Here is a 23,966-nt window from a genome sequence, read left to right on the forward strand (position 1 = left end):
GTGGCGTGATCTCAGCTCACTGCAACCTTCTCTTCCCTGGTTCAAGCAATTCCCCTGCCTCAGCCTCCCAAGTAGCTGGGATTACAGGTGGACGCCACCATGCCCAGCCAATTTTTTTGTATTTTTAGTACAGATGGGGTTTCACCATGTTGGTCAGACAGGTCTCGAATTCCTGCCCTCAGGCGATCCACCGGCCTCGGATTCCCAAAGTGCTGGGATTACAGGTATGAGCCACCGCGCCCAGTCTTAACTAATGTTAATAAAAAATCTGAATCAGTATCAAAGATGACTGATTACAAATATGTAATGGGAGAAAGTCATAACCTGGGAACTCTGATTGGAAATTAACTTTTTACTCTTTCAGATACAGTTGTAAAGGAGCCACATATCCTTCTCTGATAGTTTAATGTGCCAAGTATCAATATGGCCAACAGATGGGTAGCTTTGTGATAATAATATAGACCCTTCTCGTGCCACTGCTAACTCTAAGGAGGAAGGGTAGAAAAACCAACTATCTGTTCATACATATACCTCCCCAATAGCTTTTATTGGCATACATTGTAAAATTTTCAGTATTTTTAAAAACATTTGGGCCGGGCGCGGTGGCTCACGCCTGTAATCCCAGCACTTTGGGAGGCCGAGGCGGGTGGATCACGAGGTCAAGAGATCGAGACCATCCTGGTCAACATGGTGAAACCCCGTCTCTACTAAAAATACAAAAAATTAGCTGGGCCTGGTGGCGCGTGCCTGTAATCCCAGCTACTCAGGAGGCTGAGGCAGGAAGAATTGCCGGAACCCAGGAGGCGGAGGTTGCGGTGAGCCGAGATCGTGCCATTGCACTCCAGCCTGGGTAACAAGAGCGAAACTCCGTCTAAAAAAAAAAAAAAAACATTTACTTCATTTGATCTCCATAACAATGCTTTGAAGTCTGCAGGTTAGATAAGGTTACTGTTTTACAGAGGGAAAGGAGATTCAAAGAAGTGACGTGACTTGTCAAATGCAGCATGATACTTAAGTGTAGGGCACTCTATTTTGAGTTGAACAGAACTGGGTCCAAATCCTGGCCTTGTCATTTTGTGACCTTAAAAAAAATTGCTGAGTACGGTGGCTCACACCTATAATCCCAGCACTTTGGGAGGCTGAGGCAGGCAGATCACCTGAGGTCAGGAGTTGGAGACCAGCCTGGCCAACATGGAGAAACCCCATCTCTACTAAAAATATAAAAATTAGCCAGGCATGGTGGTAGGTGCTTGTAATCCCAGCTACTTAGGAGGCTGAGGCAGGAGAATCGCTTGAACCGGGAGGCGGAGGTTGTAGTGAGCTGAGATCGCTCCACTGCACTTTAGCCTAGGCAACAAGGCAAACCTCTGTCTCAAAAAAAAAAAAAAGGTGAGGTGGGGGTATGGAGATGGGGGAGACTATTGCGAGCATTAAAAAAATGTATAGTACTTAAAATGTGTGGAACATGACAGGTCATCACAACAGGTGCAGAACAGGTACTGAAACCGTTGGCTGACCTGCCTCGACAGCATGTCCACTATGAATTCCCAGAAGCAGGGCTGGAACACTTGATTAGCGAATCAAATGATGAATAAGTGTCAAAAGGCCTAGAGATGTTTTTGCAAGAATATTTGTGTATCATTGAGGATCATTTTGTATTCTAGGCAACTGACGGGAATAACTTTGCCAGAACTGTATGTATGGATATCGCACTTCTAAGTATCTGAAATCTTTACACCTCATTACTATTTCATTTTTTCTCAAAAGCATTCCTGAGGTCTATATTTTTTGCTGAGCAGGGGCTCTTTGGAAGGATGGGTGTCTAAATCTTTGGAATAGATAATGCTTAGCACATTTTTGGCACTCTAGTATTAAATAACATCATTCCATTTTGGGTAGCTGAAAACCAGATAAACACACAGACTACAAGATTAGATTAAAAAAGAAAAGATTTAGAGCTGAGGTTTGCTTGTTTTAGGAAGCCAAATAAAACAAAGCAAACAAAACCACAGCTAAGCTAAAATCTGTTTCTAAGTAAGGCTTCTAACATGATGAACAGAATATACTAAGGATGAAGAGAAGTAAAAATCTAGTATGATTTGCTTAGTTTTTCCAAACGTACCTAGATAAACCCACTAAAAAAGAGGAGACTCTACTGTCTTTTTTTTTTTGAGACTGAATCTTGCTCTGTCGTCCAGGTTGGAGAGACAGGGGTCTCACTATGTTGCCCAGGCTGGTATAGAACTTCTGGGCTCAAGCAATTCACCCACCTTGGCCTCCTGAAGTGCTGCGATTACTGGTGTGAGCCACTGTGCCTGACTGACACTACTATCACATACTTTTACATTTTACACTTGTGTGAAGACAGGGTCTGCAATGTGGTCATGTCTATGATTTAGTGGGAGGCAGGAGGAGGCCCAGAGACAGAAACCTACTTTCCACGTCAGGATGCTGGCTTTGACAAGCATGCCCAAGACTCTGGACATGATTTTTCTGTTCTAGATCTGTTTGTTTCTTTACTTCTCTTTCTTTAATATGCTGATTCTGCCAAAAGCCTACAGTGTTATCTTGGCTTTTATTCCTGTGACACATTCATCCCACCAATTTGGAGATTAAAAAAAAAAAAGGTGCCAGGTATGGTGGCGCATGCCTGTAATCCCAACTCTCTGGGAGGCTGAGGCCGAGGTGGGTGGATTGCTTGAGGCTAGGAGTTTGAAACCTCCTTAGTCTGTTCTGGCAGTCTGGGCAGCAGCCAGTGAGACCCTGTTTCTAAAAAAAATAAAAAAATTAGCTGGGTATGGTCGCAAGTGCCTGTAGTTCCCAGCTACTGAGAGGCTAAAGTGGGAGAACTGCTCGAGCCCAAGATTTGAAGGAGGCTGCAATGAGCTATGACTGGACCACTGCATCCCAGCCTGGATAACAGAATGAGACTCTGTCTAAAAAAATAGGTGAGGTGAGGAAGTAAGTTAGCACCAGCAACTGCTAAGAGTGACAGAGGCACGGTAGCTCACGCCTGTAATCTCAGCATTTTGGGAGGCCAAGGCAGGCAGATGACAAGATCAGGAGTTCAAGACCAGCCTGGCTAACATTGTGAAACCCCATCTCTACTAAAAAAACAAAAATTATCCGGGCGTGGTGGTGGGCACCTGTAATCCCAGCTACTCAGGAGGCTGAGGCAGAGAACTGTTTGAACCTGGGAGGCAGAGGTTGTAGTGAGCTGAGATTGTGCCACTGCACTCCAGCATGGGCAACAAGAAATAGGAGCAAAACTCTGTCTTCCAAAAAAAGAGTGACAGAGAACTTCCTTCTTAGAAGACTTATAATTAAGGTACCCAAGTTATAACAGTTGAGTAAAAAGTATTATGTACCAATGGTCTTACTACCTGGTTCTCACTCTGGGGTCCTGCTAAATGCCTCAGAATTTGAGACATGCCACTGAATCAAAGGGTAAAAAGGCTCTTCGCTTTAAACCTCCTTGAAAGCAGAATAACATAGCTGTTCTATTCAAGGATGACATGGTGCCTTTCAATTCCTCTGGCCATAAATGCTGAGACCACCTATTAGAAGACTGGATTAAGAAAGGGTCTGATATTTTTATTACTTGAAATCACAAGAATAGTGCTGTGAAAATGTTCCTCTTCCCTCTTCAAATATGTAGCATGCAGAAAAAGGTGTTACTAAGGGCTGAGGGTGGGAATCAATGTTTGCTCATTCTTTTCAAAGGCATTTTAATCACCACGAACAAACAACTGTGGCCCTCTGGCTGAAAGATTAAGTAAGGGTCATGTGGCCCGATCAAGTAAATGTTAATAATGTCATACATCAACTTTGTACCCTCTACTGTGTTCCATATTGGACAAAGCAAAGCCCCTTAAAAGCTATTTTTATGGAGGGAACTGAATTAGGAATGGGTTCATGCAGAAATATTTGTAATATTTAAATGAAATCCTTTGGGTAAAAAAAGCATAATGTATAAAGGACACCTCTCTTCCCACATCATTCCATAGTTGCTAACATGACTACATACCTGATTCTGGATTTACCAAGAAACTCCCGTACACCCTCTTTAATAACTAGAAAACAAAAACAAAACAAAATCACATACGTTAATTCAAAGGCCATGATAATTTCATTATTTTTAAAGTACTGTACTTGCCAAGCATTTTCTAAATCAGCATTCTTCCTAACTTTCATTTGGTGTATGGGAAAGGAGAGACAGAGGGGAAGTGGGTTTAGTCACCAAACAGGCCACAAAGCTGAGATGAGAATCTTTAATCAAAGCTCATCCTTTACTTTTTTAGGACTTGACTATACCCTTAATGTGTTCTCTGTTCTCCTCCAGATCCCACATTGTACTTAACCATGTTTTGTTTTCAAGACAGCAAAAGGATGGCAAATGTCAAGTGAGAGAACAGATTGTTACGTCATCAACCTAAGCACAGGCTGAGCCACTAACCCAGGTGAATGAAGAGGAAAAACCAGGACTGCTGGGAACTGATCTGTTTGTCTGCTGATCTTGTATGCTTTAAAATTACTCAGTGCATAACCAGCTTTTAAGGCAAAGGACAGTGAATAATGAAACCTCAGCTAGTTATTAATATTGTTGTCCACAGAAGGTTATACACTCTATATGTCCTCTCCCCACCAGTCCCTATGCTGGCTACTTTCCAGGTTTTTGAATTAAATGAAAACAACAATAACAAAAAATACCCAAAAAACCAAGAACCTCTTTAATACCTTCCGCTATGGTTGGAATGTCCTTTTGAAAACTCATGCTAAAATTTATGACCTTTTTTTTTTTTTTGAGATGGAGTCTCTCTGTTGTCCAGGCTGGAGTGCAATGGTGCGATATCAGCTTACTGCAACCTCCACCTCCCAGGTTCAGGTGATTCTCCTGCCTCAGCCTCCCGAGTAACTGGGACTACAGGTGTGCATCACAGTGCCTGGTTAATTTTTGCATTTTTAGTAGAGACGGGGTTTTCACCATGTTGGCCAGGCTGGTCTCAAACTCCTGACCTCAAGTGATCCACCCACCTTGCCCTCCCAAAATGCTGAGATTAGTGGTGTGAGTCACCAAGCCAGGCCAAAATTTATGATTTTTTTTTTTTGGAGACAAGGTTTCGCACTGTAGTCCAGGTGAGAGTGCAGTGATACAATAGCTCACTGCAGCCTTGAACTTCTGGGCTCAAGTGATCCTTCTACCTTGGCCTCTCAAAGTGCTGGGATTATAGGAGTGCGCCACTATGCCTGGACACATGTTGGAATTTAACTGCCACTGTGATGTAACAGGCGATTAGGCCTGTGAGGGCTCTGCCCTCATGAATGGATAAATGTTGTTACTTACGGGGATGTTGGTTTGTTATCACAAGAAGCGTTGTTAGAAAAAAAAAATGAGTCTGGCCCTCTCTTGCCCTTCTGGCTTTTGCTATAGGATGATGGGAAAGGGCTGGTGCCATGCTCTTGGATTTCCCAGCCCCAGAACGTGAGTCAAATAATCATATTTTCTTCATTAATTATTCAGTCTGTGGTATTCTGTTATAGCAACAAAAAACAGACTGAGACTCCCTATTTTTTTCTCTGTCACTGTGACTGCTTTACCTGGTGAAAACTGCTTCCAGAATGACATGGCTTAAGAAACAAATATTTCATTTTATTTATTTATTTTTTGAGATGGAGTCTTACTCTGTTGCCCAGGCGGGAGTGCAGTGGCGTGATCTCAGCTCACTGCAGCCTCTGCCTTCTGGGTTCATGCAATTCTCCTGCCTCAGTCCGTATTAGCTGGGATTACAGATGCCTGTCACTATGTCCAGCTAATTTTATTTTATTTTATTTTATTCTATTTTATTTTTTAAAATAGAGACAGGGTTTCACCATGTTGGTCAGGCTGGTCTTGAACTCCTGACTTCAGGTGATCCACCCGCCTCGGCCTCCCAAAGTGCTGCGATTACAGGCGTGAGCCACCACGCCCGACCTTTGTTTTGTTTTTTGATACAGAGTTTCGGTCTTGTTGCCCAGGCTGGAGTGCAATGGCACAATCTTGGCTCACCGCAACCTCCGCCTCCCGGGTTCAAGCAATTCTCCTGCCTCAGCCTCCTGAGTAGCTAGCTGGGACTACAGACATGCACCACCATGCCTAACTAATTTTTGTATTTTTAGTAGAGATGGGGTTTCACCATGTTGACCAGGATGGTCTCGATCTCCTGACCTTGTGATCCACCAGCTTCGGCCTCCCAAAGTGCTGGGATTACAGGCGTGAGCCACCGTGCCTGGCCCTAATTTTTGTATTTTTTAGTTGAGATTGGGTTTCACCATGTTGGCCAGGCTGGTCTCGAATTCCTGACCTCAAGCAACCCACTTGTCTTGGCTTCCCAAAGTCTTGGGATTACAGGCATGAGCCACCGTGACCGTCCTCTTTATTTATTTATATACAGAGACAGGGTCTCACCACGTTGCCCACGCTGGGCTTGAACTCTTGGCCTCAAGCAATGCTCCTGCCTTGGCCTCCAAAAGTGCTGGGATTACAGGCATGAGCACAACAATAATTTCTTAATATTCCACATACTTATTTAACCATTTTCCTATAGCTAGAAGAAACTTTCAACCTGCAAGACTGTATTTTTTTATACAAGGGCAAAAAATAAATAATGCCAAATGTAGTTCCTATTTGGTGTTGGCACAGCCACTGTGAGGCATCCTCTTTTACCAAAGAGGAACTGAGAGGAGGGGCTCAAGGTCACAAGAGTTTGTTGGTGACACAGAGAGACTTGACCTTCAGGTGTCTGATACACCACTTCTTTTAAAAAAGTAACATGCTGGGAGGCCGAGGCGGGTGGATCACGAGGTCAAGAGATCGAGACCATCCTGGTCAACATGGTGAAACCCCGTCTCTACTAAAAATACAAAATATTAGCTGGGCGTGGTGGTGCGTGCCTGTAATCCCAGCTACTCAGGAGGCTGAGGCAGGAGAATTGCCTGAACCCGGGAGGCGGAGGTTGCGGTGAGCCGAGATCGCGCCATTGAACTCCAGCCTGGGTAACAAGAGCGAAACTCCGTCTCAAAAAAAAAAAAAAAAAGTAACATGCATATCCCAAGAATTTGAAACAGCATGCTACCTCTGAGCTACAATTCTGTGTTGCACGTACTGTTGGTATTTTGAGGAAGGGGAAATCAGATGTGGGAGAAACCACAGGTTTAGTTCAAATCCCTAAGATTTAGTTTAATTTCAAGCTTACAAAGTTAATATTCTGAGATAAGAGGTACCGAGAGCCAAATTTCTATCATGTTCAACTCCTTTGCTCCCTCCCCTTAGTAAAACCAGCCAACGCTTCCGTGATACTTCACTTGCACTTTTAACCATGATTCACTTTTCAGTTTGTACCCTCTCTCCCAGTATGACACCAGGACATGGGTGGAGGCCACCTATCACTCATCACCATTACCTTCCCACTCCAGCAGCAGAGGCATTCTGCCTTTAAAAATGGCCTGTGACCAAGTAATAAGCTTCCTGTGTTTATTATGGGTTGGTCACTGTTTAACCAACCCAGGGAGCCATTTACTGTGCACTCTGCTCCAACACTATGAATGTTACTTACTCCACCCACTTGAGTGGGTGGGGGTGGTTCTTTGACCCTTGTGGTGGCTACAAGAATAACAAGGTGTTCTGGAGCTCCACTGTTAGAAAAGCACAGAAGGGAAAAGGAGATATAAGAAATCTAGCTTGCCAGACATGGTGGCGCATGCCTGTAGTCCCAGCTACTCGGGAGGCTGAGGTGGGAGGATTGCTTGAGCCCAGCAGTTCTGGGCTGTAGTGTGCTATGCTGATCAGGTGTCCGTACTAAGTTTGGCATCAATATGGTGACCTCCTGGGAGCGGAGGACCACCAGGTTGCCTAAGGAGGGGTGAACTGGTCCAGGTTGGAAACAGAGCAGGTCACAACTCCTGTGCTGATCAGCAGTGGGACTGCGCCTGTGAATAGCCACTGCACTCCAGCCTGGGCGACAGTGAGACCCCATCTCTAAAAAACTAAAGAAATAAAATTAAAAAAAAAAAGAAAAAACCAATCTAGCTTAACTCTTTCTTTCCAGGAGTATTATTATTGTATTTAGATCTTCTCGTTTTTTTGAGATGGAGTCTCACTATGCTGTCCAGGCTGGACTTGAACTCCTGAGCTCCAACGACCCTCCCCACTTCAAGCCCCTAAGTAGCTGGCTCTACAGGTGCATGCCACTGTGCAGGCTTGCACCTAGTGAAGACTGTCTAGGGAGAATGATTACACAATTTAAAAAAATGTCTGTTCAAATATTTTAACACTTCTTTTCAGGTAGTTATAGCTAATCCAAAGCAGGGCTACAGCTGGGTGTGGTGGCTCATGTCTATAATCCTATAATCCAAGCACTTTGGGAGGCCCAGGAAGGAGGATTGCTTGAGCCCAGGAGTTTGAGACCAGCCTGGGTAACATAGTGGAACCTCCTCTCTATAAAAGAGCCAAAAATTGAGCCAGGTGTGGTGGCATGTGCCTGTAGTTCCAGCCACTCAGGAGGCTGAGGTGGGAGGACCACTTGAACCTGGGAGGTTGAGGGTGCAGTAGCTGTGACTGTGCCACTGCACTCCAGCCTAGATGACAGAGCAAGACCTTGTCAAAAAAACCAAACCAACCAAACAAAAAAACAAGAAACAACAACGACAAGAACAACCGGGCGCTGCGGCTCAAGCCTGCAATCCTAGCACTTTGGGAGGCCAAGGGAGGGGGATCACCTGAGATCAGAAGCTCGAGAGCAGCCCAGCCAACATGATGAAATCCCATCTCTATGAAAAATACAAAAATTAGCTGAGTGTAGTGGTGTGTGCCTATAATTCCAGCTACTCAGGAGGCTGAGGCAGGAGAACTGCTTGAACCCAGGAGGTGGAGGCTGCAGTGAGCCGAGATGGCGTCACTGCAGTCCAGCCTGGGCAACAGAGTGAGACTCCAACACACACACACACACACACACACACACACACACAGAGACAGAGAGAGAGAGAGAGAGAGAGCGAGAGAGATAGAGAGAAAGAGAGAGAGAAAGAGCTGGGCTGCTTTAACAGCCATTTGTTTTCTTTCACTCTTTATCTGGTAAAGAAGTGTCAGCCACTATCTTTTGCAAAACAATTCTTCCTAAGCTTTTAGGGATTAGGTCTTCTTCCTGAAGCCTTTCTTTCTCCAGTGAAGTAATCTGTATTCCAAATTCTCTAAATGTTTCTTATTTCTTTGAATTTATGAGTAAATCAATTGCATTTGAATAACTAAGGGAAGCAACCTATGGCTCTTGGTATTAAGTAAGACCAATTTTAGTTTTTATGCTAAAAAATTAATCAAGCTTTTGGTCATATTCCTTTATAAACCATTTTTTATTATATAAATTTTAAATAATTCAAAAGCTACTCCTCAGAAAGAAAACAGCTATGGCTACATCTTCATTTAACAGATTAAGGAGAACCTAGTTTGTTAACAGTAAGAAATTTGAAAACTGATTCAGGAACTGAGTCATATTTCCTGCTTTGAGACCCAACCACAACGTGCACACGCTGGTGTAATAGCATTTTCTTTCTTCCATAAATGGCTCTCCCCAGAGCAAATACAGTTCAACAGGAACCAAACCTGCTACTTAACTATTCAAAGAAGCCAGTGAACAAGGCATGGCCACCAAAGTTTCGTAATGTCTGGTGTCTGGACATCCCTTCTTATTTCCCCTAAGGTAGTTATAAAGAAGAAGAGATAGTTAAAGAGGCTAGCTTTAAAGAACATTAAATTAAAAATGTCAAAAGATAGCTATTAGTGCCCAAATTTCCAGAATGAGAACCTGAGACTATAAAACTTGAGCAAGCCAGAAGTTATCTATCTGCCTTGATAACGTTACAAAAATAGAACAGAACCTAATTCTTGCAACAGCTATTTTTGTACTGGTCAAGGAAAAGTACTCTTTGCTGTTTTTGGAGAACTAAAGCTGTTTTTGTTTCCATTGTTTTAAAGTAAGCAAGCAAAGAGTCAAAACCTTTTCTGGGAAATACACTTAATTCATTACAGCAATCAAGTCAAGAGCCCCTAGTTAGGTAAGCATATTGTCCAGCCGGGCTGATTTAGTGCCATGGATCTTCCGTGAATGGCAAGCTGCCAATAAAAGGTGAGGAAACAAGAGTCCTAAGGAAAATGATGTAGATCTTACCTCATCAGCACCGTGTGCCTGAAGTTCCTTGTAGAATTTCAAAGAAATACTGACCATCACTTTTGTTTTGTCTCCATTAGGATTTGAAATATGATAGAGGACCCCATCGAAATCTGTGAGGAAGGCAAATAACACTGCTTAACAACTTGGGAATGGGAAATAATCTCTTCAAGCACCTACATTGCTGTAGGCCACAGGAAGACCTCTTATAAGGAGGCATATAAGTAAAATGGAATTTGTTTTACATTCATGTGACAAATCAGCAGAAACACTGGGAAAGAAATGCTGAGTACTCATCTCTTTGCTCTTCCTTAACATTACAAAGCTATACTTTCTTTAATCACAGCTTGGTGCTAAAATAATTGGATTTTAGACATGTATATAAGCAGAACGAACAGTATAATGAACTCTGATCCCCATCATAAGGCATCAACAATTTTTTTTTTTTTTTTTTGAGACGGAGTCTCACTCTGTCACCCAGGCTGGAGTGCAATGGTGTGGTCTCAGCTCACTGTAACCTTTGCCTCCTGGGTTCAAATGATTCTCCTGCCTTAGCCTCCTGAGTAGCTGAAGACTATAGGCACATGCTACCACACCTGGCTAATTTTTGTATTTTTAGTAGAAATGGGGTTTTTTATATTGGCCAGGCTGGTCTCGAACTCTTGACCTCATAATCTGACCACCTTGGCCTCCCAAAGTGTTGGGATTATGGGCGTGAGCCACCACGCCTGGCCTCAACAATTAATAATACATGGCCAATTCTTGTTTCATTTAGACGCCCTCCTTCCCAATGATTTATTTTGAAGCAAATCCCAGACACAACACATAATTTCATCCATAAATACTTCAGAATATATCTTTGGAAGATACAAAAGACTATTTGTTAAAAAAAAAAAAAAAAAACACAGCCACAACACTACTGTCATGCCTAAATTTTTAAAAACAATTTCTTAATATCAAATATTCAGTCAAGGCCAGGCACAGTGGCTCAAGCCTGTAATCTCAGCACTTTGGGAGGCCAAGGTGGGCAGATCACGAGGTCAGGAATTCGAGATCAGCCTGGTCAATATGGTGAAACCCCATCTCTCACTAAAAATACAAAAAAACTAGCCGGTCATGGTGGCATGCGCCTGTAGTCCCAGCTACTCTGGAGGCTGAGGCAGGAAAATTGCTTGATCCCAGGAGGCAGAGGTTGCAGTTGGCTGAGACTGTGCCACTGCATTCCAGCCTGGGCAAAAGAGGGAGACTCTGTTTAAAAAAAAAAAAAAAGGCTGGGTATGTTGGATCACGCCTGTAATCCCAGCACTTGCACTTTGGGAGGCCAAGGCGGGTAGATCACAAGGTCAAGAGATAGAGACCATCCTGGACACCCTGATGAAACCCTGTCTCTACTAAAAATACAAAAATTAGCTAGGCGTGGTAGCACGTGCCTGTAGTCCAAGCTACATGGTAGGCTGAGGCAGGAGAATCTCTTGAACCCGAGAGGCAGAAATTGCACCATTGCACTCCAGCCTGGAGACAGAGTGAGACTCCGTCTAAAAAAAAAAAAAAAAAAAAAAGAAGATGCAAACAATATCCATACATTACATTTGGTTATCTTTTAAGTCGCTTCTAATCTATAGGCCTCCCCTCTTTTTGGATTCTATCTTTCTGCAGTACACACAGGACAGACTCAGCCTATGTTAATTCCTGAAACTAGGAATAGGTTCCTGAAACTAGAACTAGGTGCTGAGTGCCATCACTTTAGGGAGCTATCATGAGAATCACGAAGGGATATCTGGCATTGCCAGTTAGAAGAAGGGTAAAGGGATAGTGCCTGGCCTCCAATAACAGCACTTCAGAGCTGCAAAAGTCTTCCAAGATCATCTTATCAAGAACTCTCGTTTTAGAAAGGGTAGTTGTATAATTCCTCTGAGTTCATTCACATAACAAGTGAATAGTACCAACACCTAATTCTTTATAGGGAATAGAAACCAGGAACATCTCTCTTTGACTTGATGAACAGGTCTTTAGCTGTTCACGTTTCCCTACTACTCTAGTGCTAGGCAAACTAAGACTGACAGCTACTTGAAGATAATGTAATATTTCCAAATTCAAAAAAAAAACAACCTTAGTTTTTACCACAAAATTAAATCCAAACTTCTAATTTATCAGCAGGTAATTTTACATTGTCAGTCATCAATAGATTAAATACATGAAATGGTCATCTATTACAAAGAGCTCAAAAAGACCTGATGAGGAACAGTATCCAAAATGTCAAAGCTTATTTTGGGAACCATTTTCTTTACTTTTTCTTTTTTTTGAGACAGAGTCTCACTCTGTCATCCATGCTGGAGTGCAGTGGCACGATCTCGGTTCACTGCAAACTCTGCTTCCCAGGTTCAAGTGATTCTCCTGCCTCAGCCTTCTGAGGAGCTGGGATAACAGGCGCCTACCACCATGTAGGTTAATTTTTGTATTTTTAGTAGAGACGGGGTTTTACCATGTTGGCCAGGTTTTTCTTGAACTTTTAACCTCAGGTAATCCACCTGCCTCGGCCTCCCAAAGTGCTGGGGTTACAGGCATGCACCACCACACCTGGCCTATTTCCTATTTTTCATATTGTGCCTCCTCTTACGAGGGTTGAGATAAAGATGCTTACCTGCAAATGTTACTTCTACTGCTTCTGGTTTGTTTCTGTAAGCAACAAAAAAAAGGCCCTCAGTTAAGATGACTGTATTGCTGCTTACCTTCAAGGGGAACTGGAAAGGCTCTTGAGCTTCACTTAAGATCAAATCATTCTGTATAAATTTTAGGTTACAGCCAATCAGAGTACACAATTCATTTTCTCATGGACCTGAACCTTTGGATTTGCTTTAAGTAGAAGATAAAAAAGGAAGGTCAGCTATAGCTTTTGTTTTTCACCAGCTGTTGAATCTATGCATCCTAAATATCTGTTTGTATATGTAAACCACAAAAAGCCATCTTTTGGTAAATGCCCCTCCCACTCGAGAGTGGTATTAGAAGTGATTATGTTCAGCAGGAAACTGGCTAAGTATAATGTAGAATGGTTTTAATATGCCTGAAGTGAAAGGGTAATTTCAGGCCATAAACAAAACAGCAAGTTCGATTCCACTTCAAAACCCATCTATAAGTCTTCCTACTCATCTTTCTCTCTTCCTTTACATCATCAAAGGACTTACCACTCACCTTCACAAAGCCCTCTTTAGTTCTACCCTAGTTTTGTCTTGCTTTTTAAATTCCAGCTCTGAACTTAAAATAGACAGTGTAGCACAAAATAACACCACAAAATCACTGAGGAGAATAGTCAGGACATCTGCTTTACAACTTTAGCTTTCTCATCACACTCATGTTTTGGGACAAACTAACACCCTTACACCTTTGTGTTCTCCCCTATTATCAATAAAATGGGGGAATACAAATGCTCCTATTTACCTCATGGAACTCTACAGATAACACAAGAATGGACCTGAAGTCCAAAGCAGGAAACAAATGAAGACTCTATTGCCTTACCAACTAGCTACCTGTAACTCAATGATTCTACTTTGTTTTAGGGGCTAGCAAACAAGATACACACATTTGTACATCTATTTTTGTCAAGACCTCTTAATTAAGTACCTAACTTGCTCAAGACCTCTTAATTAAGTACCTATCTTTTACGTGATCTCTGCTCCATCACCTGTGAAAGGAACCGTGACTAAGTTGCTCTCCAGGGCTTCTGGGAAATAATGGAATATATATCATGGTTTATGAATGTTAAAAAGCTGATACAGAGGCCAGACAATACCTTTCAAGGAAACTGGCTTCTATGAAGCATGCTAGCCCTTCTGAAAATCAACCTACATGAATCATACAAAGTTTCACCCTGCTTCTTCAAAGCCATCTACATGTGACTTAAGACAAGCATATTGGGTATCTCGAAGAATTGAAGTTATCAAGAGGGTTTATGGAAAAGCACTGAGTTCAGAATAGGAGGCAAAAACTAGATGAAAATTTAAACTGCGACCAGGCATGGTGGCTCACGCCTGTAATCCCGGCACTTTGGGAGGCCGAGAGTTAGAGACCAGCCTGACCAAGATGGTGAAATCCCATCTCTTAAAAAAAAAAAAAGAAGGAAAATTTAAACTGCTTCTGAGTCTTCATTTTGAAACTGTAGCCCAGAAACAAAGGCAATGAGTCCAATATCATTCCTTACTTCTGGAAAATGAGAGGAAAGAACAAAAATATAGAAACATTAATCATGGCCCAACTGAATGAAATATTAAGAAGATGTCCAATGGAAGGAAGCACTGAAGCATATTTTCCTGGGGAAGGCTGGCTGTGCTGAAGAGTCAGAGTTCATAAAAGCTCATATTCCATCACTTAGGTTTTTTTTTTAACCTTTAGGTTTTAATTCAGCCAAAGAAGGGCTGAGTTCCTCACTCTCCTACTTTATCAGAAGACTTGAGAAAAATCAACTATAAATAAATAACCTTTGGACTCTAAGTCATAAATGCTTTGAGTCTGAAATTTCAAATTTCTCTAGGCATAAAGCACCCTGAGCACAGATCCCTGTGGGAAAAGTTGCTACGATCAATCTTAAGTGGTTTGCAGTCTGACTTAGGAATATTTGTCAAATTACTGCCATTAATATTTTAGTTTATTATTTATGGCTACATAAAGGGTTGAAGAAGAGAGAGAAAGGCTGCTGAGGAGAGCATTAGGCCAAAGGAGACTTCATGAGCTGTCTTCTGGGAGTTAGAGGTCCGAGAACTCAGGGCCTTAACGAGTTCGTTGAGTGTGAGGTATACCATCCCAAGACTGCTTCTCAATGCCAAGACCTGGTATTTGTTATTAAACTTCTGTAGTTTAAAATTACAGAGACAAAGGAGTAAGACTGGCCTGGGAAAAGTGTTCCACTAAATAGGTCCCCCCAAAATCAATAGTTTTGTTATTTACTGTTCTACCAGCTGCTAAAATTTCGGATGCTGGGGCTGAGAAAAAGCAAGTTATTTAGAATTCAGGACTTACTGGCTATGTGACCACAGGCTCCTCAAATGTCATTGAGCCTCAGGTCCCTCTTCTACAAAAAGGGGACAAAACACCTACCTCTCAGGTTGTGTGAAGACCGAGATGACATATGTACAGTAGTCCAGTAGTCTCCCCTTATGTGTGGGGGATATGTTCCAAGACACCCAGTGGACAAATAAAACTATGGATAGTACTGAACCCTAGCAAAGAAACACCAAGGTCACTTTTTTACTTAAAGGAATCACTTTATGGCTTCTCTTTGGCATATCCAAATTGCCAGCATCATGACTCCTGTGCTTTGGAGCCATTATTAAGTAAAATAAGGGTAACCTGAACACAAGCACTACAATGCTGTGACAGTCAATCTGATAACCTAGACAGCTATTAAGTGACTAACAGAGGGTAGTGTATACACTGTAGATATGCTTGACAAAAAGGTGATTCATATTCAGGGCAGGTCAGCACAGGATTTCATTATGCTACTCAGACTGGTGCACAATTTAAAATTTATGGATTGTAGGCTGGGCGCGGTGGCTCACGCCTGCAATCCCAGCACTCTGGAAGGCCGAGGTGGGTGGATCACAAGGTCAAGAGATCGAGACCATCCTGGCCAACACGGTGAAACCCCGTCTTTACTAAAAATACAAAAATTAGCTGGGCGTGGTAGTGCACGCCTGTAGTCCCAGCTACATGGGAGGCTGAGGCAGGAGAGTTGCTTGAACCGGGGAGGTGGAAGTTGCAATGAGCCGAGACCATGCCACTGCATTCCAGCCTGGTAACAGAGCAAGACTCCGTCTCAAAAAAAAAAAAAAAAAAAAAAAGAAAGAAAGAAAAAAGAAAATTTATGGATTGTTTATTTCTGGGATTTTCTATTTAATATTTCCAGACCATGGTTCACTGCAGGTAACTGAAACTACAGAAAGCAAAACCACAGATAAGAGGGGACTACGGTACAGCAAAGTTTCTCAAGCAGTGTCTCTTAAGTTACAGATATGCGAAGATAATGATCCCCATATTCCTTAGGGCAGGCAGCAGGTAGCAGGACCTCTGAGAGGCTAGACCATTTACCCAAATGTGCCATATAAATATGATGTTCTGTGCGTGCCGTACGATAAACAAGGTCAAGAATCACAGTGAAGGATGCCTGCACAGCGCTTACTTAATACACAGTAGTTACTTACTCAATGTCTACCCCCACCCCAAGAGCCCTAGTTTTCTCAACTGTAAATGAGATCTACTATCTGTCACACCGGTACACTTTGAGATGAAATGAAACCATGTTAAGGCATATAGCACAGTGCCCAGTTCATAAAAGGTAATCAATAAATTAGTTCTTCTCCTAGGTGGAGTCAGAGATCAGACTCTGAAGCTGTGGTTGGGAGAGGTTTTGGGATTGTGGTAATTCCCTGAATCAGCAATTGGTTAGCAGTACAAGGAGAAACAGAACTCCTATAAGCATCAGACTGCCGTAATGTCTGGAATCCTAGAACAAGTCTGCTGGACAAGTCCTCAGAGTTACTGACTGGACAACCCAAGACACTGTAACATAATCAATTCATTCAGTTAAGTTTTAAGAGCTATTCTCAAATCCTTTAGAAACAATTTTTTTCTATCTTTTCTCTAAGGAAGTTTCTAGAATGTCAACAATCAGTCCAGAAGGGCTCCTGGCAACTGTATTATCTTGTCTTCTTTTCTCATTAACAACCTTGGGTTTTTTACTCCTATTGCACCCTAGGATCCAATTCCCCATTTTTTTTCTTTTTTTTTTGAATGGGGTCTTGCTCTGTCACCTAGGCTGGAGTGCAGTGGCACCATCTTGGCTCACTGCAACCTCTACTCCTGGGTTCAAGTGGCTCTCCTGACTCAGCTTCCTGAGTAGTTGGGATTACAGGCGTGTACCACTACACTTGGCTAATTTTTGCATTTTTAGTAGAGATGGGGTTTCGCCATGTTGGCCAGGCTGGTCTCAAACTCCTTACCTCAAGTGATCTGCCCTCCTTGGCCTCCCAAAGTGCTGGGATTACATGCATGAGTGAGGGTGCCCGGTCTCAATCCCCCATTTGGGCATTTATGTCTCTCTCCTACTTATCCCTTCTTATGTCCTGAATTAGAGGAATTATTGAATTCTGCCCACTATAAAGGTTTCTGAACATTCTCCTTTAAATCTTCTATAAGGCTCCCATTATTCTTTTGAGCAAAGCCTATAAAAATAGATCATATTTGGTAAGAGGTGGTCCTATTCTCTGCTAAGCCATAACCCAAAATATGGAGAACAAAGAGACCTAAAAGCTGATTCACTCAATGTCAGAAAAATGTCAGCTCCTAAAGAAACAAGGAGTCATTCTATCTGGCTTCAGTCATTTCTTCAAGAAACCATCTACTGAGCTGACTATATATACAATGAGGATGCTGGGGAAACAAAGATGATTAAAGTGATAGACCCAGCCCGTAAGGAGTTATCAGTTTGGTCAAAGTGGTACCAAGTAGGCCACAGGACAGGCAGCAGTGTGCAATTAACTACAATGACCTGTAAAAATACCAACCAGGTCTTCTTATCAAGTCGGACACTACATTCCATTTCTTCTAAATGCTTAAACAATGCCATAATTCCAAATCACTGCAAACCAGCCTCTCTCTCTGAGGACATATGCAATATATTTGGGAATGAGAACAGAGTACCAGCAAGATTTAATTTATTCCTTTTTCAAATTTCTCTTCCCACCCTCCTCACCCACTCCAACTGGCACTGCTTGCTTACTGAGTTTCACTCCCCCTCATGGAACCACAGCTCCCCGCAATATGCGCTGGCTGTGGCAAAGAGCCAGCACACACTTAAATCCAACAGCAATTTGCATCTGACAGCATTTCCTCAATTTTCGACTCCAGACTCCAGCTAAGTTGACAGGCCTAGCTTCTGAGGATGAAATGGTTCTTGGTGTATATACTAACGAATTAATTTGCCTGATTACTCTTGCTTAAATTGAGAGTCTGGGTTAAGAATTCCCCAATGAAAAGGCAATGTTGTTGATAAGATCTGTGCATGACGTTATCTGTAGTGCTGGGCATAGCTTTTAAGTCAGTCACATTCTCTTAGTTTGTAGGCTGCTGGGAAGACAATTTACCAATACTTATTATTTTGTGACAATACATAGATTGTTTCAATAAGCCACTTCCCAGGAGTGTGGCAGGAAAAAATTAAAAAGCAATCTGTTCGGAATGAACCTTAGGCTTTGTCGAACTGCCTCCAAATGAAAAGGTTATCATGAACAAATGTATTCTTAAACAGTTTAGATGACAGCACCACTTCAACCAGAAGAAAGTTGATACTTTCAGTAGGAGGCCACTGGTGAGAAGATCCAGGAGGATAATCTGAGAGGAATCATTAAAAAAAAAAAAAGATCTTGTTTCCTATGACCTATGTTAGAGGATAAAAATAAATAAAAATTTAAAAAAAAAGGTCAAGTTCAAAAGGAAAATTAATGCAACTATCTTCTGAAGCATATGCCACAGAACTATTTTTAAGACCATCTAATGCTTTCATTTTCAGAAGCGGGAACAGTGCTGTCTAATAGAACTTTCTGCAATAATGGAAACATTCTACGCCTGTGCTACACAGCTACTAGCCACATGTGGCAAATGAGCACTAGAAATGTGGCTAGTGTGACTGAGGAACTCAACTTTATTTCACCTTAATTTTTATTTAAATTTAGCCAGACATTTGTATGGCTATCTTATTGGACATCACAGAGATGGAAGATATTCTCTGCAAAAGGCTGCCCCAAACTATGATTTCCTGAATTAGTTTATTCTGAGAAGCGCAAAAAGCAGGGTGGAGATGACCTCTCCTAGCAGGTTCCCACACCAGCCAAGCCTTTCAAATCTCCAGGGTTTCTCCTCCAAATTACTCCCTTTCTTTAATGTCTTTCTCTGATCTCCACCCTAACACCTCTCACCCTTTAGCTCCTCCCTAACTTGGCTAATAGGCTTTCAAAAAGGCCCCTTTTTTTTTCTGATGTTGCCTGGGCTGAGCACTGGTAGAATCCCACAAATGTTTATGTTAATCACACTAGGCAAACTTTGATGGAAGTTCTAGAATAGGCATGCACCTTGCCTTACCTTACTGGGATGTCTGATAATTTACACTTGCTTCATTCAGGCTTCTGCTGGGTGATATATCTGTAATCCCAGGAAAGCCCTGCCTACTAAGCATGGCTCCTTTAAAAGATTTTCAAAGTTTCCATTTTCAGCAGAATGTTTTGAGCCCACTTATTGAAAACCACATCTGAAAGGGGGAGATGGGCCAGAATAAAATCCAAAACTTATACACACCCACACACGTGCACAAGTGCACACACCCATGCACCCCTATACAACTTCCCTACAATGCGTATCTTTGTGAAACATGTCCTGAGGCCAGCCGGAGCTGCTCACATCTGTAATCCCAGCACTTTGGGAAGCTGAGGCAGGCGGGTCACTTGAGGCCAGGAGTTTGAGACCAGACTGGCTAACATGGTGAAACCCCATCTCTACTAAAAATAAAAAAATTAGCCAGGTGTGGTGGCACGTGCTTGTAATCCCAGCTACTTGGGAGGCTGGGACATGAGAATCACTTGAACCTGGGAGGGGGAGGTTGCAGTGAGCAGAGATCATGCCACTGCACTCCAGCCAGTGAGACTGTCTCAAAAAAAAAAAAAAAAAAAAAAAAAATGTCCTGGAAGTTCTAACATGTTTTCCAGACTTGAGGGCCTATTCTAATCCCTCTGAAATGGTTAGCTACTCTTTTAAAGAATAATTTTCTAAAAGAAAGAGGTAAAGTTCTGAATAATGGGGCACATTTTGGAATCACAAGTCATAAATACATAAATAGACAAGAATGCATTCCTATGTTAAATGACATGCTTCTACTTGAAAATACACAGCCATTTATCTTGTAGATCAGCTTAGGACCGCCCAGGCTTCATTCTTTTGCTAGTCTGGACCTGAGAATGCATTAAGATCAGTTGTGAAAATGCAGAAGTTAATTCAACTTCCTCCTAAATGCTACACTGCTCAGAAAAAAGTATACAGCAGTCATCCAAAATAAGATTCTGGGCTGATTCATTTGAATATTTAAAATGCAAAGACACTGGTAACAGAGGCTAAGACAAGAAAGAAGCAAGTCAGCCTAAAATATAAGCAACAGCAGCCCCTGGCAGGAAACAGTACTGCTCACTACACATATTAACTTCAAGAAAGTAGTGCTTTGTTTTACAGATAAAATCTGTAGCCTTAGAAAGGAGACAGGACATACTATATATTGTTTAAATGGTAGTTAATAATTTTTAATGCCCCCAAGACACAAATACATTATGGCCACTTAAAAATTCCCCTCTACCGATCCTCTCCCATCTGTGGCTCTCCAAGCACTTTCCTATTACTAGTTCCCAGTTCACCAGAAACAGTTTGCACTTATTTCATCAACTGTGAAACCAAGATGTGAAGCCCCATGCTCCCAGAAAGGGAAATGAGGCAAAGGGACTGGCCACAGGCCACCAAAAATTAGAACCTAAAACCCTGAGCTCATGTTTTAAATATTATATTAGAAAAGCAAAGCAGCTTTGGAGGAGGAGGTTGTCTTCTACTGATTCCTGTGTGGCAGAGAAGGCTGCCTGGGAAATATACTCTAAGCCCATCCATCTTTTAAAAAGTCCAACCCTAAAGAAAGGTTATCTAAGAACTACGGATTCTGGAGGCTTTGAAGTGTGTCACTGGGCCAGGGTTACCACAGAAGAAATCACAGACCAAGGGTCTTGATATAAGAATTTACAAGATAACCAGATAAAGACTAGTGGATGAGGAGAGAGCGTTAGAACCTCAGAGGAGAGATAAGGAAGGGGTGCGGACCGAGAGACAATTAGCTTTGCTTGAAAAATATGTAACAAAATGGCCCAGTGTCTCTCACAGAAGGGTTCGGGGAAGGGAAACCAGAGATGGCTTTTTCCGGCTCTGAGACTCGGTCGGCTTTCAGTATTCTCTTTTGCTCCTTTTAGAGGAGATGGGGGTGGGGAACGAGAATGCTGGTGGCGATGTGGGCCTGCATCTCCTTCCCTCCTCCAGTCCTGAGAATTCCTGAAAACTCCTTCCAACCCAATTCCAAACAGGCGCTCTCTGGGTTCTGAACAATGCTGGGGAATTTCACACAGGGAAGGGGTCTTTTTCTCTCCCCAGCGGGCAGGGGGCTCCTCCGGCGAGAGTTCCGGCCCCAGCTGCCCCCACGTCCCACAGGTCTCCTGCCCTTTGGCACGCACAGTCCTCAAGACTCGCTGCTTCCGCATCCCTCCTCTGAGCCTCTCCCCACGCATCTCTGCCCCTCGCCCCGCCGCGCCTAATCGCCTCCCACGTCTACCCCGCCGGGGCAGACCCTACACCCTGCCAGGCACCCCATTGCTCTCCTCCAGGTCTGGGGGACTGGACGACACTGGGGATTAGCTGGGGTCAACTCTGCCTCCCCCGCCACCCCCAGCCCCGGGCGCGCGCTCACCCGGCGGCCGCGTTCTCGAACTTGAGCGCGAGCGTCTCCTCGATGATGCGGTTGTTCACCTCCAGCAGGATCATGGCGGCGGCTGCCCCGAGCAGGGGAAGGAGAAATAAGGGCCGGTGAGGGTGGGTAAAGGAGTGAAGGACAGAGGGAGCGGCCCTGCTGCTCCCTGAGGAGGGGGGCTGGGTGGGGTAGGAGGTTAGGGGAGAAGGGGAGAGGGACCGGGGTGGAGGGAAGGGGAAGACGCACGCGCTGGCCCACGCACGCAGACTGTGGAGACACCCACCCACCCAACCGACCTGGCCCCCGAAGCCTGAACCCGCCTGCCGAGCCGCCGCCGCCGCCGCCACTGCCGCTTCACCGACAAGCCCTGTCCCCGCCCAGCCCCCGGCTCTAGCCGGCCACTTCCGCTCTCACACCCACTTCCGCTCGCCGCCCGGAGGCGCGATCCCGCGGCGCCATTTCCGCTTCAACCCCCTCGTGCACGCGAGCGCAGGCGCGCCGGAGGAAACGGACGCTGCGCTTGCGCAAGTGTGATGCCACCGCTCCACCTCTACTTTCCCACAGACCCCCTTACATCCGCTGCCTGCCACTGAGTCCCCTGCGAAGCTGTCGTTCCCTGAGGCTTGCCTGATTGTCCAGCTTTTCCTTCCCGCCTGTCCCAGAGATCCAACTCCGTTCTTCCTGTCTTGTCATTTCAGAGACCTCGCAAGAAGCTCGCCCTTGTCGTCTCCCAAGCGGGCTTCTTTGCTCCCAGCTTGTTTGCTATGGGTGCCCCTTTTTCAATCCAAGCTAATAGCTGTCCAGCGACACCATCACTCATTCATTTCTCTAACAACTATTTTATGGGCTCTTTGTACTGGGGATGTAGTGGCGAATGAAATAGACGAGGTCCTGCCCTCATGAACTTATAGTCTGGTAGAGGAAACAGACAATAAACATATTCTCAATTGTATAAGGAGGCCGAGAGGATAGGGAGAGGCTCAGAGGAGGGATGCGGAAGCAGCGAGTGGTCAGACCTGTGCATGCCCAGGGCAGGACACCTGTGGGACGTGGGGGCAGCTGGGGACGGAACTCGCGCCAGAGGAGCCTCCTTGCCCGCTGGGGCGAGAGGGGAGCCTTTCCTTGTGTGAAATTCCCCGTATTGTTAAAAGGGCAATGAGGGAAAGGAATGAGAAGTCACCTGGGTGAATAGGCAACTTAGGCCGCCCTGAGTTCCTGTCATGCCTCCAATTCTATATGCCTGGGGAACTGCGTCCAGGTGTCCAGAACATGATTTTTTCCCTGCCTTTTAAACCTATACCTTCCAGTACCTCTGGCAGAAACATAACCCTCCTTGTTACCTGCGTGTGGAAGCTTAACTCATCTTTGTGTTACATCTGCACCTTCTGCCTTTATGACTTGTTTTGTGTTTTCCCTCCTCCGGGAAGAATATAACAAATTTAGGTGAGTCTCTTCTACATACAAGGAAATAATTTATTTTCTGCTATGTGTTTGGGGTGGGGATAAAAAATGAAAAAGAAACTAGCTCCTATCATTAAGGCACAGATAGCCCTTTGAAACATTACTTAACGTGCTATGGATAAGCTTCAAGATATTACTGATCCCCCCAAATTATATGCTAACCTATTTTTTTTTTTTTTTTTAATTTGAGACAGTGTCTCACTCTGTCACCCAGGCTGGAGTGGTGTCGCTTATCTCGGCTCACTGTAACCTCCACCTCCCGGGCTCAGGTGATCTCCCGCTTCAGCCTCCCAAATAGCTGGGACTGCAGATGCACGCCACCATGCTGGGATAATTTTTGTATTTTTTGTAGAGACGGGGTTTGGCCGTATTGGGCATGCTGGTCTCAAACTCCTGGGTTCAAGTGATCCGCCTGCCTCGGCCTCCCAGAATCCTGGGATTACAGACGTGAGCCATGGTGCCCAACCAATATGCTAACTTTTTAACATTAATGTCTCAACTAAAATAATGTTTATAAATTGTTTAAAATATGTATGCTTATAATACTAAAAGACTTGTAAAGAAAAAATGAGTTCCCTGTCCTACTCTTTGGAGGCAATATGCTCAACTCTTTCACAAATTCATCCTGATTCTACCTTCATATTTTTCCTTTTTTTTTTTTTTTTTGAGGTAGGGTTTCACTTTGTTACTCAGGTTGGAGTGCAGTGGCATGCTCTTGGCTCACTGCAGCCCCAATCTCCCCGGGCCCAAGTGATCCTCCCACCTCAGACCCCAAG

At 43.7% G+C, this 23,966-nt stretch overlaps 1 protein-coding gene across 1 annotated transcript in view; it reads right to left on the bottom strand.

Annotated features, from left to right (window-relative positions):
* Positions 1–22,063, bottom strand: part of ARPC2 (actin related protein 2/3 complex subunit 2) — a 36,720-nt gene extending 14,657 nt beyond the window's left edge. The window contains exons 1-5 of the mRNA XM_021666828.2: positions 22,026–22,063; positions 21,730–21,811; positions 12,841–12,875; positions 10,200–10,312; positions 4,028–4,073 (exon numbers count right to left, since the gene is read on the bottom strand). Of these exons, the coding sequence (XP_021522503.2) occupies positions 4,028–4,073; positions 10,200–10,312; positions 12,841–12,875; positions 21,730–21,803 (268 nt within the window). The 5' untranslated portion in view covers positions 21,804–21,811; positions 22,026–22,063. The remainder of the gene's footprint in view (positions 1–4,027; positions 4,074–10,199; positions 10,313–12,840; positions 12,876–21,729; positions 21,812–22,025) is intronic.
* Between the last annotated feature and the right edge of the window lie 1,903 nt (positions 22,064–23,966).

The sequence above is a fragment of the Aotus nancymaae genome, unplaced genomic scaffold (assembly GCF_030222135.1).
Source record: "Aotus nancymaae isolate 86718 unplaced genomic scaffold, 86718_ANA_hifiasm-v0.15.2.pri h1tg000008l, whole genome shotgun sequence".
Taxonomy (NCBI): domain Eukaryota; kingdom Metazoa; phylum Chordata; class Mammalia; order Primates; family Aotidae; genus Aotus; species Aotus nancymaae.